At 46.6% G+C, this 17,399-nt stretch overlaps 1 protein-coding gene across 1 annotated transcript; it reads left to right on the top strand.

Moving 5' to 3' along the window:
- Positions 1-548: 548 nt before the first annotated feature.
- Positions 549-16,112, top strand: LOC114853478 (receptor activity-modifying protein 3-like). Its single transcript, XM_029146890.3, has 4 exons — positions 549-1,055; positions 11,397-11,426; positions 11,557-11,716; positions 14,893-16,112. Exons 1-4 carry the CDS (start codon positions 1,004-1,006, stop codon positions 15,146-15,148), a joined length of 498 nt encoding a protein of 165 aa, XP_029002723.1. The 5' UTR covers positions 549-1,003; the 3' UTR covers positions 15,149-16,112.
- Positions 16,113-17,399: the final 1,287 nt, after the last annotated feature.

The raw sequence follows: 17,399 nt of genomic DNA on the forward strand, positions 1-17,399 counted from the left end.
GCCGGCGCCTAATAAAGTGGCTGTGTCTAATATAATAAAGGCTAGTGAGCATCATTATGCTGCATTTTGCAGCCGTGTACATTAGCTTTAACTATTATTCAGCTTTAAAATAATACAAATTAAATATGAATTAAATTAACATGTATACATATGCAATATATTTATTTTTTATGAATAACTTAATCATGAATATTTATTTTTAAATAGGTATATTGCTAATCGCACGTATGTACGTGTAATTACGTGTGTGCATCGTACAGACAAAGAGTACAAAACAAACAAACAAACAAACAAACAAACAAACAAAAAACAAACAAACAAACAAATAAAAATTCTTTTGTACTTTGTTTCTCAGTGCTGCTGTTCGTTCTGTATTTCGTCCAGTTTAACAATTACAAAGTTGCAGTGTGAGAGGAAACCAGACGAGGTCAGTGTTGTTTCAGCGGTTGAGTCCATCAGCGGTCCATCAAATAATTACTGGGCTGTAGTGAGGATTCAGTTTTTGTTATTACAGTACCTATGATGGGAAAGAACTCTACCGGCTTCACTAATTGTAATGGCAATTTAAAGGAAGAAGCAATAATCTAAACTACCGGTTTCTGTATTCTGCGCCTTTCAGTCACAGTTTGAGATTTTCAAGGTATTCAGCCGTCTCAGGTATTGAGCGTGAGTGATTGGTGGGGAGGGCTCCCTCTCTCCTCCTCCTCTCTCTCCTCCTCCTCCAGAGGATGCAGGACGCCGACGGTGGTCCTGTGCATCGACTCCACGGCGCAGGCACAGGACTGGGCGCGACAGTCGAGCTCCGGTCGCTTTTGTGTCTCTTTCCGGCCGTTTCCTCCTTCAAGCCGATCCTTCACTCGGACTCCAGGACTCGGGACAGGATGACCGAACTCGGATTTGCATACGTGGGATGAATTCAATTATGGTTCGCTTCAAATCCAGAATTTCAAGGAGCTGCAGCTGAGATTTCATTCAGACCCCCTGACAGGACCCTGTGAGCGTGATGGATACAAATGAGCTCGCTCCGCTGAAACTTTGTATCGTTGGGATTTTAGGTGAGTGCAACTGTCTGTTCATTTATTGCCTAAATCACCGGACGCGTCAACACCAGTGCCGCGCGCTCCGGTGCGTGAGCGCACATTCACGGCTGCAGGCTGCACCCCACGCAGGACACGCGTGTTATTTGCCCCCCCACCTGCCTTAATGTATCAGCAGGGGAAGAAGTTATCAGGATCTCCAGGCATGTGTCATATCAGTGAGCGGGGGAATGCAGCGTAGCACCGCATCATGCCCCAGTGCGCAGACCTGACCTATATCGTGGCCAATGGGAATTTCAGGATCTGGCTCATTAACCGGTCGTACAAGGATGAAATCATGTATGAAATTATGTTTCATGTGGTGCAAGTGTTAAGTCATGAACCCAGATAATAGATTCACTGATGTCATGTTTAAATGTATAGTTTATAATCTCCTGCTCCGTGATGATGGGACACAAGCATTAATGTAGTTATTCTAAGCCGTTTTCTTTGTGATCACTGTCGCTGGCAGTGGAAGCTGTAGCTCGTGCTGCTCTGCTACACAGGGACCTTTTCAGGATGTGGGTATCTAGGCTAAAGGCTCGAGCAGAGCAGTGGTTCAGCTCACATTTCAAAACCATATGGTCTGACACTCCCATATCTGGGCCAGATGACACTTGATTTAAATACCAGCTCTGTGCTTTCATACTTGCTTCCCTGGAGTTTGTAAAGAGGTAAACCTGCAGGTGGATAAGCAATGAGCTCACAGATCCAAAGAGATGATGTAAACATGTAATAGACAGGAGGCTCTGCCATGTGTCTGCTCCACATCTGCAGCCTGGCCCCTCTGGATATCTGCCATGTAACAGCTGGGTATCCAGATTTCTGGATTTCAAACATGTTGATCCCAGAGCCGTGGAAAATGCAAGCTGAATGGACGTGTTGTCTTGTTGATAGGTTGCCTATGAAATGGTAAATGTGGGATCTCCCCGGAGCTGCGACAGCAGCGAGGGGTTAGATTCCCAGGCTATGAAGACATAAAGCAGCGGCTTCCTGTGAACGCTCTGGTCCTCCAAGAGTTTCCCATTTAAAATTCCCACAGGGAAAGTAAAAGTGAAGGCCAGATGAGTTCAAACACAGCCAGGACCTAATGTCACACGCGTTGTACAACGCGTGATGTCCCATCAGTGATTCCACAGAGCGCGACGCATCTGCTTCCCCCAGTAAACAGCTACACATTCTCTCACAGCGGGGGGCGGGGGTGCCTCAGGGCTCGGCTGTTCCTCCAAACAGAAAAAGCGTGTTAAAGTTATTTTTGTGAAAGGCCTTTTTCACGGCTCCAGTGACATCTCAGCGCGTCAGCATCTCCTCAGCCGCTGTTCAGGCTCGTAACGCGGCGTCTCCCGAGCACGGGGAGCTCTGCTCACCTGCCTCCAGATGACAGAATGACAGGACAGATTATGAAGATGGAGGAACATTTAGTTCATCATTGGGTTCTTTCCCACAGTGCGGGTTGAATGGAGGCTCCAAAATGTCCATCAGTGTGAGTTGTTGTCTGTGTGTACGTGACCCTGGGACGAACTGACGGACAGGGTGATTATTCTAGATAAAAGCCAGTTTACCTCAGACTGTACGAGTGTATGAGGAGCCTTGTAAATGTCATGAGTGAGCCAGGTCAGGCTGCGCGCTGGTGAGCTGTGTGTTCCAGCACCTTTAGAATACCCAACGCCACCAGGTTCAGTCTATGGCCAAGCAGCTTTTGAAGCTTGTGAGCGGTGTTTAAACACACGCTGCAGCTCTGCTGCAGTAAAATGTGAAAGAGCATTATTAATCTTTCACATGCCTGTTAAAGATTCATGCACCAGGAGGGACTTGAACTCTGCCTCCTTCCTCGTCCTCATATCAAAGCCTAACGCCGACTTCAAGCGACAGCCGGCAGCAAACGCTGGGCTCCTGGGTCTCGCTCCGTGTGGACGCTGCCTTTACTGTCATCTGATCAGCTCTTTCAGCTCGTTAGGTCCAATCAGCCATGTCAGATCTCAACTGTTGAAAGAGGAACAGTGGAAAACACAACATCCTCCTTTGTGAAATAACTATTCAATATCTTAAAAAATACATATTATTAAAATATATATTATAAAATACGAATTCAACTTACCCTTAAATGCATTTTAGAATACTAAACAAATAATTTATTTAATAAATTTATTACCTGAATAAAAGTCACCAGAAGGAGGTCGGAGCAATAGCAGACCTGAGATCAGCTCTGAAGCCACATGCTTATTCAAAAAAAGATTTTGATTAAGGTGAAAGTGTCATAACAAAAGAAATAATACCCATTTATTAATATATATATAATTTGTATGCATATTTGTTTTTTTTAAATAGTTTATTTTACTTACTACAGTTGACAGTCACTACAGTTGAGTTGTTGATTATTATTAAAAGCCAATTGAAATTAGCTGAAATTTGGTGGAATATAAGGGGAGATCAGGAGAGAGGGTTGAACATTAACAATATAGTGCACAATCAAAAAGGTAAAGTGGTCTATTCTTGGGAATGCAGTACAAAAAGCTGTTTGGCGACTGAAACAATCTGAGCAGGAGCGAGAGGGCAGAGCCGCCGTCATTATGTGCCGGAGCCATTGGACGCGTCTGGCTCCTCAGAGGAACACGGGCCGGGGCTGGAGGAGGACGGTGGTCATCTGCCGGTCGTCTGACAGGCGTCTGGTTTCTCCCAGAGGCCGGAGTCACGCGTTCAGGCGAGTAACGAGCACTAATAAACTGAGCAGGAAGCCGAGCGTGCGTTCCACGGCCAGTCTGGCGATAGATGGAAATGAAAGGCGCTACCTGTGACAGCAGGGAGACGCTTTAATCATCGGGAGTCATTTCATCCAATAATGACACAATGTTTGCAGTCGCGCAGCCAAAAAGTCATATTTCAGTGAAAATGAGAACAGCAGGAGGAACCTAATGAGGAAAATACCCGACCCTCCCGCGTGAGCTGTTAGACAGCAATCAACCACATCCTGCTCCAATGAACTGTTGCCTCATACGTTCAATCAAGCTTAGATTAACCTTTAATTAACACTTCAGTCAACTTCCTTTCACTGACTCCGTTTTAAAGGTTTGGTTTTTAGTGAAAATGAGCAAAGCTCCTGCTCAAAAGCACACATGTTTGCGATGTGACACTATGATGCTGAGGTTTAGGGTCTTATGAAAATGAAAAAGACTGGAGATGAAAGTAAAAAAAAATGCTCTAGTGTGAGCTGCCTCGAATGAGAAACTAGCACTGAGGGTTGTGAGACACAAATAGTCGTGTTTCAATGTATTTCTTTATATTGCCTCTACTCACAATTACAACCTCAGGGAACCTGCAGGTACTTTACAAAGAGAGAGAGAGCGAGAGAGAGAGAGAGAGAGAGAGAGTTAGAGAGAGAGAGAGAGAGAGAGAGAGAGAGATGGTGGTAGAAGTAGAATGCAGTCCGGCCTGTAAATAGTCAGTAGGCTGAGGGTTAACTAACCCTAACTCCCTGCGGTCAGGCTTCATCAGCAGGTGTCAGACCACAGCGTTCTGCACAGACCCCCGCGTTCTAAGTGCCCGTCCTGAATATGAAGTAGACGCGACGGCTGCTGAACAAGGTCATCAGATGAGAACGGTGGGACCGGAAAAGAGAGGTCGCGATAAACAGGAGCCGTGACGGCGTGACTGGCGTCTGAACAGGCAGCGAGGGCTCAGCTCCTCCCCCGTTCATCACACCAGCGGGACAGATCCAGAGCCTGCCCAGCGCTGAATGCTGCTACTTCGGACATTTATGGAAAAGTGTTTGGTCGTTTTGACTGAAGGAGGTGAAAAATGGAAAAGTGATGCACATCCATGACCGGCCCGTTAAACGTGCTGCAACTAAACTGTGGTTTAAGGATGAAACCGAGTGGCTGCAGGCATTTCTTAGCCATTCTGTTAAAAAAGTGAAGAGATGAAGAGGAGCGTGAAGACCTGGTCCGTGCTGCGTCTGAGCTGCCGCTGCTGCTGCTGAGCCACCGGGCCGTCGACGTACATGATTACACGTAAAAAAAACGTTTTAATGATGCTCCCTTGTTTACGTGAGCGTGATAGCGGGGCAGCGCTAACAAACAGGCCGTGAGCGCCAGCGGACAGATGGATGGGCTCCACGGGGGCCTGTCCGCTCCAGCTTGGCTGCAATTTTCCTCTCCGCGCGGTAAATGGGCTGCGTTTATACAGGGCTCTTATCCCAAAAGCCCTTCGCGCGCCTCCGTCACCCACAGCATGCTGTCAAACTAGCGCTCAGACCACCAGCTGGCCTGCTGCACCAGCCGAGCACACGCTTGTTGTCCCCGACCTGATCCACAGCCGCCGCCCCCTCCTTTATCTGCCGGCCTACGACCCCTACACTCTTCCTCCACTTCTTCTCCTACACCTCAGCGCTTCCTGTGTTTGTTTGCTAAGTTCCCCTCCGTCTTGCGCATCTGTGTCAATCTTCAGTGTCGTCTTCCGCTCCCTGACCTCTGACCCCTCCACCCTGAGAACAGCTTGGATTCCTCTAAAACTGGGCCATAAAGGACCCTACAGGTCGTTTGCTAAATCCATGGCTGAGCTGAACTCTAGCTGTTATGCTGATTAGAACTGAATATGGAGATGCCAAAGTCGTTACATGGTGTCCGGGATCATGTTTGCTCTATTATCTCCAGCAGCTTAATGGCTTCCACCATTAGACGCTTCTCTCAAAACAACATTCATCTGGTTTCCCCATGTCGATTATTAGGACACATCATGAGTCGCTGCAGCGTTTTGTCGTCTCAAGCAAGTTAATCACCTGTTAGTCTATAACTGTGCCTCTCTATGGTTTTTAATGGTTTGTCACTAAACCAGTAGGAGCCCAAACCTCGACTGAGCTGAAAGATGCTAAAAGGCTCCACGGAGCTAAGATTCAGCAGCTCCACTGCTGGACCTGCCTCCACTTCCTGCCTCAACACATACTAAAGGTTGTGAAACCGGTTGTGAAAGCTGTCTGTCTGGCCCGATTCTGCTTTTCTGCATTTTCGGAACCAAACATGAACGAGAAACTGCCCCTGCCTCTGCGGAGGGTTTACGTACAGCAGCAGATGTCTGCCCACGGCCACAGGAGACGCAGACCTGCCAGACACACAACGTCCCAGTTTTATTAGCAGACAAAAGAAATCAGGCTTGAATGTAGACGCGAGCACGGTACGTGAATCCACAAATTATTACCCTGCTTCTAAAAAAAACACTTAGTGCTGAGGACAGAGATTATAATTTACCCACCGAGCACAACAGGAATGATTCAAAGACATGAATCTGCTCTGGGGAAAAATCACATAAAGTACAAACAAGATGAAGCTGGAAGCTGAATGAAAACCCACCACAGGGACGAGAGATAGTGTAATATTAGACCTGGATGTGACACCAGGTAAATGAATATGAACAGGTAAACATAATAAAAAGTACACTGTTATGTAGCAAAATGAACAGAACACATCACTGTACTTATGCTCAGTACTGTAACAGCATGTGCTGTCAGGAACCGATGGGATTCAGTCCTCAGCAGTGAACTAGTAGCTTATGGCCCAGTTTACAGGAACATCCTCACATTTATCAGACAATATGTTCAGATAAAGCAGAGAAAAAAACTAAAGTACAGCAAACTTAGATAAGTTTAATAAGACAATTCATGCTGTAAACACGATCCCAGGCAGGAAGGATGAGCTGCAGGTGTTCATAATCCAAAACATGAACCTACAGGTATAATATATTTTGAGTACTCCAATATGAAAAACATAAAACTATTCTGAATAAAAAAATGTTTTATTATTTTTTTTGTTTTTATTCTTTTATATTCTGCCTGCATAAACAGGAACTGACCATAAATCACCGTGATGATGTGGATCCTGAGGTTGTGGCAGTGCTTCAATGAGTGGCTGCTGATAAACTAAAGCTGTGAGCAGCTCCGCCTGGGCCTCTGCCGCCGTTTCACACACTGACTTCAGTTCCTTAAAGAAGTAGGATCAGAGTTGAAAGCGCTGCTGCTTTTTTAGGAATATTTCTGGCTACTGCTGGGAATAGTTCCCTTCACTCATGGAAATTCTCGGGCGTGAGGAAGGGAGATAAGTAGAAACATCCTCTGCGTGATGTTGTTTGATCACAGCAACAGCACCACTGTCACCGCATATTGAACCATCTGCTCTGTGGGGGGTGAAAGGTTAAAAATGCCTCACGGTCCTGGAATGAGTGGGAATGAATGACTCCTCGGCAGCTGTTTTCTTCAGTGGTCGGTTGAGAAACCCCTGGAATAAAGAGCAGCCGTTTCCTGCTGACCTCATGTGCATTTGTGAAACGCTTCACGTCAGTGTCACAGCGTCTCAGTCGGCTGCAGCTGTTTTTGTGCAGATGGTGACAACATGGAGCATGAGAGAAGCGGTGGCGTTACACGAGCTGGCTGCTGTTCACAGGAGGAAGATGGGCTTTAAATGGCCTCAGACGGGCAGAGGTGGAGCTCTCACCTCACGGGCCCTAGGCACGAGGTCTGCGTGTTTCTCTGGAAGTTCAATTGTTCTTTGGGACATCTTTTCATATTAACTGGACCAAATGAGCTTCATGGATCCTGGTGGATCCACCTTTGTAAAACATCAGGTGACAACAAGGATCTTCTCAGCTCAAAACCAACATCCTGAAAGCTGCATGATCCCTAAAAGCTCGTCCCAAATGTTCAAGGACTGAGCATCGATCAGACCTTGATCAGAGCAGACAGGGAGGTTTTTGCTCAGGGACCCAGTGAAGCTGCGTGATTGGAGACTGGGCGGTTCTGTGAAGAACCAGGAGGAACTGGACCCACAGAGATCGAAGCTTCCCATCAGACCGTCTGTTTTCACCCCTTGCTTCATTAGTGGGTGCGGTGACAGACATCACACCCTCGTAGCCACATCTCATGCTTTTATAGTGACTATTCTATCAGTGGGAGACTGAACTCACACCCACTGATAGATCTACTCCACGTATGCACATAACAACGATGCGCATTGACTCGCTGACCCAGATTACGTTGACTCGGGCTTCAGATCTGTGCTTCTGGTTGTCAGGAAGCCGAGGAGCGTTTCCTTCTCCAGTTCCGTTCATGTCGCTGAAAGCTCAGCTCATTTGTTTATGTACGTGTTTATTTCCTTTTCTTTAAATGTCTTAGATTTGGAAACACAGGCTAAAGGCACAGATCCATATCTGAACAAGACCTCCCTCATATCCTGTGTTTAAACCAACAAGGATTTATTAGCATCACTGGAGGAACATTTTTTCTAATTAAATCCCACCGTTATGGACAAACCTTTATTACACCACTCCACATCTGCTGGGGATAATGATACAGACCTGATGTTGCAGGTTGTCTCTGAAGCCCTTTCACTTCTCCTCGGGCTTTACATGACTTCTTCTATTCACTCTAGCATCCCTATCATCATCATTATAAATACCATAAATATTCAACCCAAGTTGGGCCATAAATAGATTTTATATATTCTGTGGACTAGACAATTCCCAGATGAGTGGGAACGATGGACACATACTGACTAGCAGTTGAAAGAAGAGATTCACTTTTATTTAATTATTTTAGTTGATTACATCTTTGTTATTTTATTAGGAGTCAATACTCTATAGAGATATGAATGAATTTTCTTTGATGAGACTAGTGCCAGGCACAGTTTTATTTAAATTCAGACTAGACGTGTTTTAATAAGCTATTAAAATGTTAATTTGCCAGCTCTGCTGGCTCTGTGGTGTCTGAAGAACCTATATACGCTGACATGAGCCTCCCTGTTTGAATCACAACTGATTGGGACGGATCAGGCCTCGTTTGCATGGCTGCCTGTGCTCCGTCACTCGTTCCTCAGCAACGGAGTCACAGTCCTGTGAAGCTCGGCCACGAGGAACCTGGCAGCCTGATAAATGGGGTAAAAATAGGCCGGCAGCTGGATGAGGAGGCACGTGTGACTGTGTGTGACGGATTAAATGCTCCCGTGAATGTCAGCGAATGGACTGATGTCAGGTTCTGTTAGAGAATAAATTATCGTACGAGCATCAAGCATCGGTTTCCATATACAGGTAATGAATGGATGCAGCTCGCACGGGCAGAGCTGAAGTGAAGCTGCTGTGCTGCACACGAGGACGTGCAGCATAAACCACAGAGACGACTCTGACATTAACAATTCAGGAGTTTCACGTCCTCATTTCATTACACTGTTCATTGGGGGGGTTGTTTCCTGGAGGTGCTTCTGGATTCACAGCATTTGTTCCTGTCTGTGGACTTTAGGACGTCAGATTTAGCGTTTTATGACTGATGAGTGTGTATAAAACTCAGGTTTTTTATAGTGTTATGTACCAGGGATACGTTTGTACTGTCACACCACACAGGCAGATGAACAAGCAGCCAACACGTTCACCGTATCAACTTCATGACACAGTAAATATTCAGTTTACTGCTTGTTGCCTCAAAAAAAATGTTGCCACTAGTTTAAAGTCGCAGCTGTGATATTTGATTCTGCTCTAAACCCGAAGTGGGATTTGGATTTTCTGCACAGTGGGATGACATTTATTCTCTGGCATCACACACACACACACACACACACACACACACACACACACACACACACACACACACACACACACACACACACACACACACACACACACACACACACACACACACGCTCGCGCAGCTGAGTTTCAAACCGCCGCCCGCTGTGAGCGGCTCACACTGATGGGACCCCTGCCGTCAGATCGTTGTTACAGGTTATTTTCATCACGTCCTCCATCTTGATTGTGCTTATTAATAACCTGGAAGACAAACAGTCGCTGCCGCGGCTCTGTGGCCAGCTGAGATCTGAATCTAGGCGTATGCAAATGCGCAAGGCAGCTTGTTGGAACTGTCAGGTGGAGCGGAACGGGTTCTGACGTTCTGTACGGTCGGATCACAGTGACGGTATAAAAGCTGAGCACCTGGACCTCATTCTCCCTCAATGGACATAATTGAATGTTTCCCGCTTTTTATCTGTTCTCTCTGTGTTTAAGAGGCTCAGAGCAGCTCGGCTTCAGCCGGCCCTCCCTCTGACGTTCAGGTATTAGTCTTAGGAAATTCCCATAATTGGAATCAATGAAGCGGAAATCCTTGCTTGTCTGATTGTCTCTCTCCTTAAGACAACAGTCTGACTGTTGTAGCTCATTATCGTAAAGCTTTCATGCTCGTGTGTGTGCATGTCTGGCTGCTCCATCCCTGGTACAGTTGGTGATTTCTCCAGTTCCCTTTGGAGGACAAGCAGGAAGTGGATTTAACGTCAAGTGTAAGAATCCGGGAAAAGATAAACCCACGGCTTTGACTGTGTGACCCGTCATGAGCTCGGGGGGTTTCGGACAGCGCCCTCAGCTGAGAGTGACTCATCTGTCATTTTAAGTGAAGCACTTAGAGAAAGCTTTCACTCGCTGTTTCCTTTTTCTGCTGAAACCCAACACTGACAGGAATTCCTTGATTGCACATACTTGCTCTTATTATTCGTTTGATTGCGGTTCATTACAGTTCACTTTCTCCTTTTATTTCTCACTGATTCAGTCCGAGACGTCAGACGGCTTAATACTTGACTGAACAATGGGCTTTAACAGGAAGTATCCGTCTAAAGCAGCTACACCTTTAATGCGAGGTTGTCTCCAGAGAAACGTGCTCCTGACTCGCCTGTGCAATCAGTAACATCCCTTTAATGTCTTATTCACATGCTTCTGGAAAAAGAAATGTAATGTTTTAAGATGGAGACTGTGTCAGTAAAATGTGAACACGAGGTGAAACGTCATCAAAACATCCCCACATGCTTAAACAGGAAGGCCTTTATTTTTAGTCTTTGTCCTCCGGGCGTCTTTCAATCTTGACTCCTGCTTTGTGGCGTTGGTTCAAAGCAGACAGAGCTTCCTGTGCAGCAGCACGGTAACGCTGCCTGTCGGGGCTGCTGTCTGTCTGCTCTGGTTGGGAGAGGGAGGAAGTCGATGTTTGATGCCCGTCAGGGGACAGTTTAAGAAAACAGCAACGCCTCCACACTGTTTGACAGTAATGCTTCTATCAGTTACTGTAGATCACCCCACTGATGCTTCCCACTTTGCGTAAGTGATAGCCAATAAAATGGATTTTTTTACTTACTTAATTTCTTTTGTTACCTTCCTTTCACCGTAGGTCACCAAGTTAACCTCATGAACAAGTCTTCCAGCATCAGAATCTGATGGATTCCTTTATAATCATATCAAACATACTGTAGAAACCTCTACAAACCATAAAACAAAAGAACAACTCTAACATGGAATATTTTCTTTTTACAGTCAGCACCTGGGTGATGAGGGGGTTGTCAGGTAAGCACATCCATCCATCCATCCATCCATCCATCCATCCATCCATCCATCCATCCATCCATCCATCCATCCATCCATCCATCCATGGACTTACCTACTTACCCTTCGGTTATTATTCTCTCCTTTTCAGCCACTGACAGTTTAAACATAGAGCCCACTCCCCCCCGACCGAGGAAAACCTGCAATGAGTCCCATCTGCAGTGGGAGGTGGAGGACTGTGGAGAGGACTTCAAGCAGCGAATGGCTCACATCGACCGACAGAACTATTGTAACCTCACGTACTTCATCAGGTACAGAAATGATTATGAATCAAAGCATAACAAGGCACTTATGAATGAGTTATGTTCTCCATTCGTTATCACACTTACAGTAGCAGCTCTTATCAGGTGAGAGGAAGGGGCCACTGTGAGGGAGTGGGGACCTTTTTATTTTAGTTTGTAGGTCTGCAGCCTTTTGTTTAAGGCCACTGCTCGTATGTTCAGCCTGTATTCAACGTGATGAAACACTGAAACTGATGCCTGAAGGAAGGTGTTCATTACAAGAACGAAAGTCACATCTCAGAGGAAGTGATAAATGATTTGTGTTATTTGCTTTTAGTTTTGCTTCACGTGCTAATTCAACATTTGTGTTATGCAGCACTGCAACAGAACAGCTGGTGCAGATTCATGGCGGTGTTATTCATACTGTGTTTTTTTTCCAATTTGCATAAAGCGAAGGTTTTTGTCAGTGTCAGTGAAATGTGGTGGCATAATGCTGGTAATACACACAGATCTATAAAGCTAACTCTAATTTCACTAAAGCTCTTAGTATCACTCTAAAGCTCTGCCTGGAAATTTGATACAGAATAAACAGAAACACAATGTGAAGCGTTTCCATCATCATATTCACAAATATATGATGATACGGTGATGTTTGGTTGGTGCATTCGTTTAACGCCCGGCGTCTGGCTCACTGCCGTGGTCGGGATCTGTAATGATTGATGTTCTAATAATGTTTTCATATATCCCTGTTAAATCCTACATGTGCATTTATCATTATTATTTCATTATATTTACACTGAGGCATTTATCATCACCCACCCTTGTTTACTCAGTCCCACAATGGATTACTGTACACTCCCACTGCTTTGCCCCCAGTGCGAATAAGTCAGAGGAGCCTCTGCTGCTTCTGCCCAATTGTTCAGATTTGAAAGTGCTCTACACCAGAGCGGCATCCTGCTCCTCTATCACAACAGAATGAGGCAGAATGAAGTGTCTCCTCACATTATTTGCCCGTCGCAGTCTCGATTTGGCACTGATGGAAGCAAATATGTTCAGGACTCTCCGCCGGAAGCAGCTCTCACAAGTTACTGCAGAGCACCACAGTCATTTTAAGCCCCCAGAGGAAATCAGTGCAGGTTAAATGATATGTGGGCACTTATGTACACTCAGCTCTTATCTGCCATCCGGTCTGAGTGTTCTCTATCTGTAGTGTCAGTTAAGGGGTCGTCCTCCACAGACACACAGAGCGTGTTGAACGGACGTCAATACATTTGCCAGACTCCAATATGTCCCAGAAATAGAGCAAAGAGAGAGGAACCAGTGGAGGAGCGACGGGCAGAGACGCACTGAGCAGCTTTAGAATGTGTTCACTGAACGCGAGGCTCAACTGGGAAAACAGCCGAGGAGGTGAATAATAAGCTGTTACACTCCAAATGAATGAACATGTGGCTTCGTCACGCTCACTGTACGATCAGTACAGGATTTCATATGAAAAAGCTTCATTCGAAAGCATGCAACTTAAAAAAATATATCCGTAATATAAAGGTAGAATTAGGTCAAGTTCAATTCTGTCTCGCTTGTTGACTCTGAACATGTGAACAAAGGTTTTATACAGAGGTGTGTCAAACTTATCAACAGCTGCTGCGATTATTATGCATGGTTGTATTTTCTGTCCATCTTCCAGTGAGTTTTAAAGGAAACCAACACAAGAAGGTCTCTGCGTCAGACCTATAAATAGTGTTTAAATGGCGTTTTTAATCTGAAGTGCAGAGAAACAAAATATAGGATTAAGCGTTTTTTAATGCCAAAGGAAATTAACAGAAAGAAGAACACTGAGAGGAATGTTGAGGATTCCGAAGCGCCGTTAATTAAACCCTGATGTGTCAGTCATCATGTGACTGGGACATGAGCGCGCGTGTATCAGCAGGGGACGCAGCACTGCATGCCTTGTTGCATTTCAAGGAGCTCCGCCTGCATTTGTTCAGGCTTTGCATCCTTTTTGGTCACTAACACATCTTTGGTGAGGAATTCAAAGCCGTGTGTAAGGATTAAAGCAACTGTCAGGTAAAAAGGAAAGCGGGTCTGTGCAATCGGGGGGTGGGGGTGGGGGGTCAGGTAGATATCTCCTAATTCAGCAGCCAAAGCCTTTTTAAGCTGCGTGCGCTTGTGTGTGAGCGTCTGCGCCGCGACACAAGCAGCACACCACCGTAGTGAGAGCTGCTGGTGATGCAGCTGTCTTGGTGTTGTTGCGTGTAATTAGCCTGAGCCAGAGTCCAGGAGCAGAGAGGGCCGCGTAAACAAAGCTCTGCCGTTTCCTTTCTCATAACGCTGGTTTTCAGCCAACCGGGTCGCACGTTGGTGGCAGCGCGGCCCAGAGGCCCTGACGACAACTAATGAAGAGCACAGGATGATGAACTCTGCTCCTCAGCCTCCGCTGTCGTCCTGGCTGTGGGGCTCCAGCAGCCTTTAGCACATTAACGCCCGTCCGCCGACTGAAGCCTGCTTTCTTCTGTGGTCGACGTGTGGGACATGACTTCAAAGGCTGTGATTCCCCACTCTGCTGCATTTGGAACGCGTTTCCCTAAACGCTCCGGCACTGACGGCGCATCTCTGATTTCTCCTTCTGCCTTTGAGCCGGTGCCATTAGCAACAACACACTTACATAGATTGATATGTATGATCTGTTAGTTGGAGCAGCTTCTGCTCCCAGCGAGTCCAGTATTCCCACCAGGGTTTGGGTCATCTGTCATTTATACCTGACGTGACGAGTCTTTCTTTACGTATGTTCTGCTATTTTTTACTAATTTTCTTCTTCTACTACTCATTTATTTCTTACTTTTGTTATCACAATTTTCATTGTGTGTGCTACATGTAGCTGCATTCTCTGCCACTTACTCAGCTGTGGGTTGGTGGCGTTGAGCAGAGATGCCGGGGGCAGAGGATGGGAGCTGTAGCGCTGGGGACTCACACTGAGGGGGATTAGGCTCGTCTGAGTGGATTCACCAAAGCCTGAACAGCTCCGCCAAAGCTGTGAAAGGCCCTGAAAGCACGTAGACGCACAGAGTACAGGCTGAAAGAGCCCAGTGCGTCCCCGGTTCCAGTCACAAATACGCCGCCGGGCCCCTGCGACGAACCCACCGGCATCACACACACCTGTAGCCGTGGAGTCGGCGCTAACGTTCTCCTCTCCTCCTCCCTTCACGCAGCGAGTACCACTTCTTCACCCTCTGCACTGAGATGAAGTCCCAGATCTTCAACTGCTACTGGCCCAACCCCCTGGTGGAGAGATACATCATCCACATACACAAGCACTTCTTCTCCAACTGCACCATCGACGAGGTCGTGTGGCGGGACCCGCCCGACAACACGCTCATCCTGCTCATCCTGGTGCCCGTGTTCCTCACGCTGGCCATGATCGCCGTGGTGGTGTGGTGCAGCAAGAGGGGCGACATCCTGGCCTGAAGGGAGGGAGGAGCGGGGCCCGAGCTGCTCCTGTTAGCACAGACCTGATCGCAGCCCAGCGACGCTGCTCAGGCTGCCAGGCCAGATGTTTGCCACTGTTTCCAGCCTTTATGCAAAGCTAAGGCCGTTCACCATGATGGAACTCTCAGACAGTAGTTAAGGTGTCTCTGTATTAGATCTCCTCTCGTTTTGGTTGTCGGGTCCATGTTGCATGTGTGATATTTATTGCTGTTGTGAAGCTAGAGATCCCCTTCAGGACGTAGGAGGTGGTTCTGTTTGACACACACACGCACACACACACACAAGGTGCAGGTGGTTTGATGTTCTCTGACCAGCAGTGAAACAATTTATCCCTTCAGCTCATGGATTTGGACTTGGGACCTGAGCGCTGTCAGCCAAAGAGGCAAAGGAGAGAAGTGCTACATGAAATGATGAGCATTAAAAACAAACCACGTTGGGACGTTTTGTTCACGTTAGCTTTGATCTTATAGATGAGTGGACGGTCGCCACTGGAAAAGACCTCAACGAAAAGCATTTGATAGATTTTGAACCCTCTGTGACTATTTGTGTTACCAAACAGCTGGGAGGCCTGAGGACGGACCTGAGCCCCCACTCGCAGTGTAACACATCATACCCAGAGGAACACAGAGGACTCGGAGGACGCTGAACCCTGCGACCTGAGATCCAGACCTCTACAGTCCTACTCTGGTCGCGCTGTCTACTGTATCTGCGCTGCCTCGCCAGTAAAAACACGCTGCTTTGAAGTAAACTGCATGGGTTTGATCATTTCTCTGACCTCCAGCCTTCACCAGCAGAGGTCTGAACTCAATCACACACACACACACACACACACACACACACACACACACACACACACACACGTTTCTGTCTTCCTCCACAGCCTTGACGTCCGTTTGTCTTTGTCTCACATCAGCTGCAACGATGATTAAATCTCTTCAAACCACGGCTGTCTGTTGTTCCTTCAGCTGCTCTGCTGAAGCTGACGCTGCCTCCTGCCGATTGGCAGGTAGCGCTTAGCATCACCACATCACACCTTTACTCACCTCCACCTGGGTGACTCCACTTTATTACCTCTATAACAACGTATGCCACCGAGGTGCCGTGAAGGCTAAACAGCCGGTCCAGACGAGCCATTGTGTTAAGTTGTTGAGGGCACCTGTTAGCGGCTCCTTTCCTCCAGCAGTCTAATGAAGAGTTGCCTGGTAACCGCCTCCATCAAAGCGGTTGCTGTGTTTGCACTGAAGCAAGTACCTGGTACAAAAGGAGGAGCCTTTAGAAGAGAAGCGCCGTTTGATCATGTGTCATTATGAGCCAAAGTGAGTGATGTAAGAACTACAGTGTAAGAATTGGACATGAGGTTTGGAGTCGTCATCTTCACAGCACGACACCTGCACGAGGCTGGTTTCAGACCTGCCTTCACTGTCTAGAACGTGGGCGCCGCTGCCTTCAGCTGAGTGACCATTGACTTATAGATGCAGTGTTTCCACAAACTACTGCTCCCGACCGAGTGGACGTTCATACGAATGAAAGCTCTCTGGTTATTTCAGTCCTCTGGAAACCGTGTAAATATGCATGTTTTCTTATGAACATTCATCAATGTCAAAAACGAAATACAATCATCTCAGACGTGTTTTTCCACCTGCAAGTTTATCTGTAGCGAACACACACACACACACACACACACACACACACACACACACACACACACACACACACACACACACACACACACACACACACACACACACACACACACACGTTTACTTCATGATAACTGACACAGACAAGTACTGTAATGACACATGATGCTGATGCACCAACTTTATGACATCCACCTCCATGTGTTTGCAGTATTGACTTTTTACAGTAAATTGATGGCGGCCATATGACCACACTCATGTTTAATGTTAGAGCAGGTCAGTTACCGTGGTTATTAACCCTCTGCAGACTGAAACTCTGCTTGGTCCCAAAACAGCGAGAACCTGGAGCTCCAGGCGAGTTCTCAAGCACAGGAGGGTGAAATAGGTCACACTCTGAAATCCAGTCCGAAAATAGAGTCTGCCTCAGATAAATGAACGCCCCACAGCTCTCCAGCTTAATAAAGTTACACATTTCATAACTGCATTGAGGTTTCTTTGGCCCAGATTCATGTAGATGAAAATGGAGCATGCAGACACGCGATGAGCCTGGATGCACCCAGCAAAAGTGAAGCTTCTCTCTATTTAAACTC

This window comes from Betta splendens, chromosome 4 (assembly GCF_900634795.4).
Source record: "Betta splendens chromosome 4, fBetSpl5.4, whole genome shotgun sequence".
Lineage (NCBI taxonomy): Eukaryota > Metazoa > Chordata > Actinopteri > Anabantiformes > Osphronemidae > Betta > Betta splendens.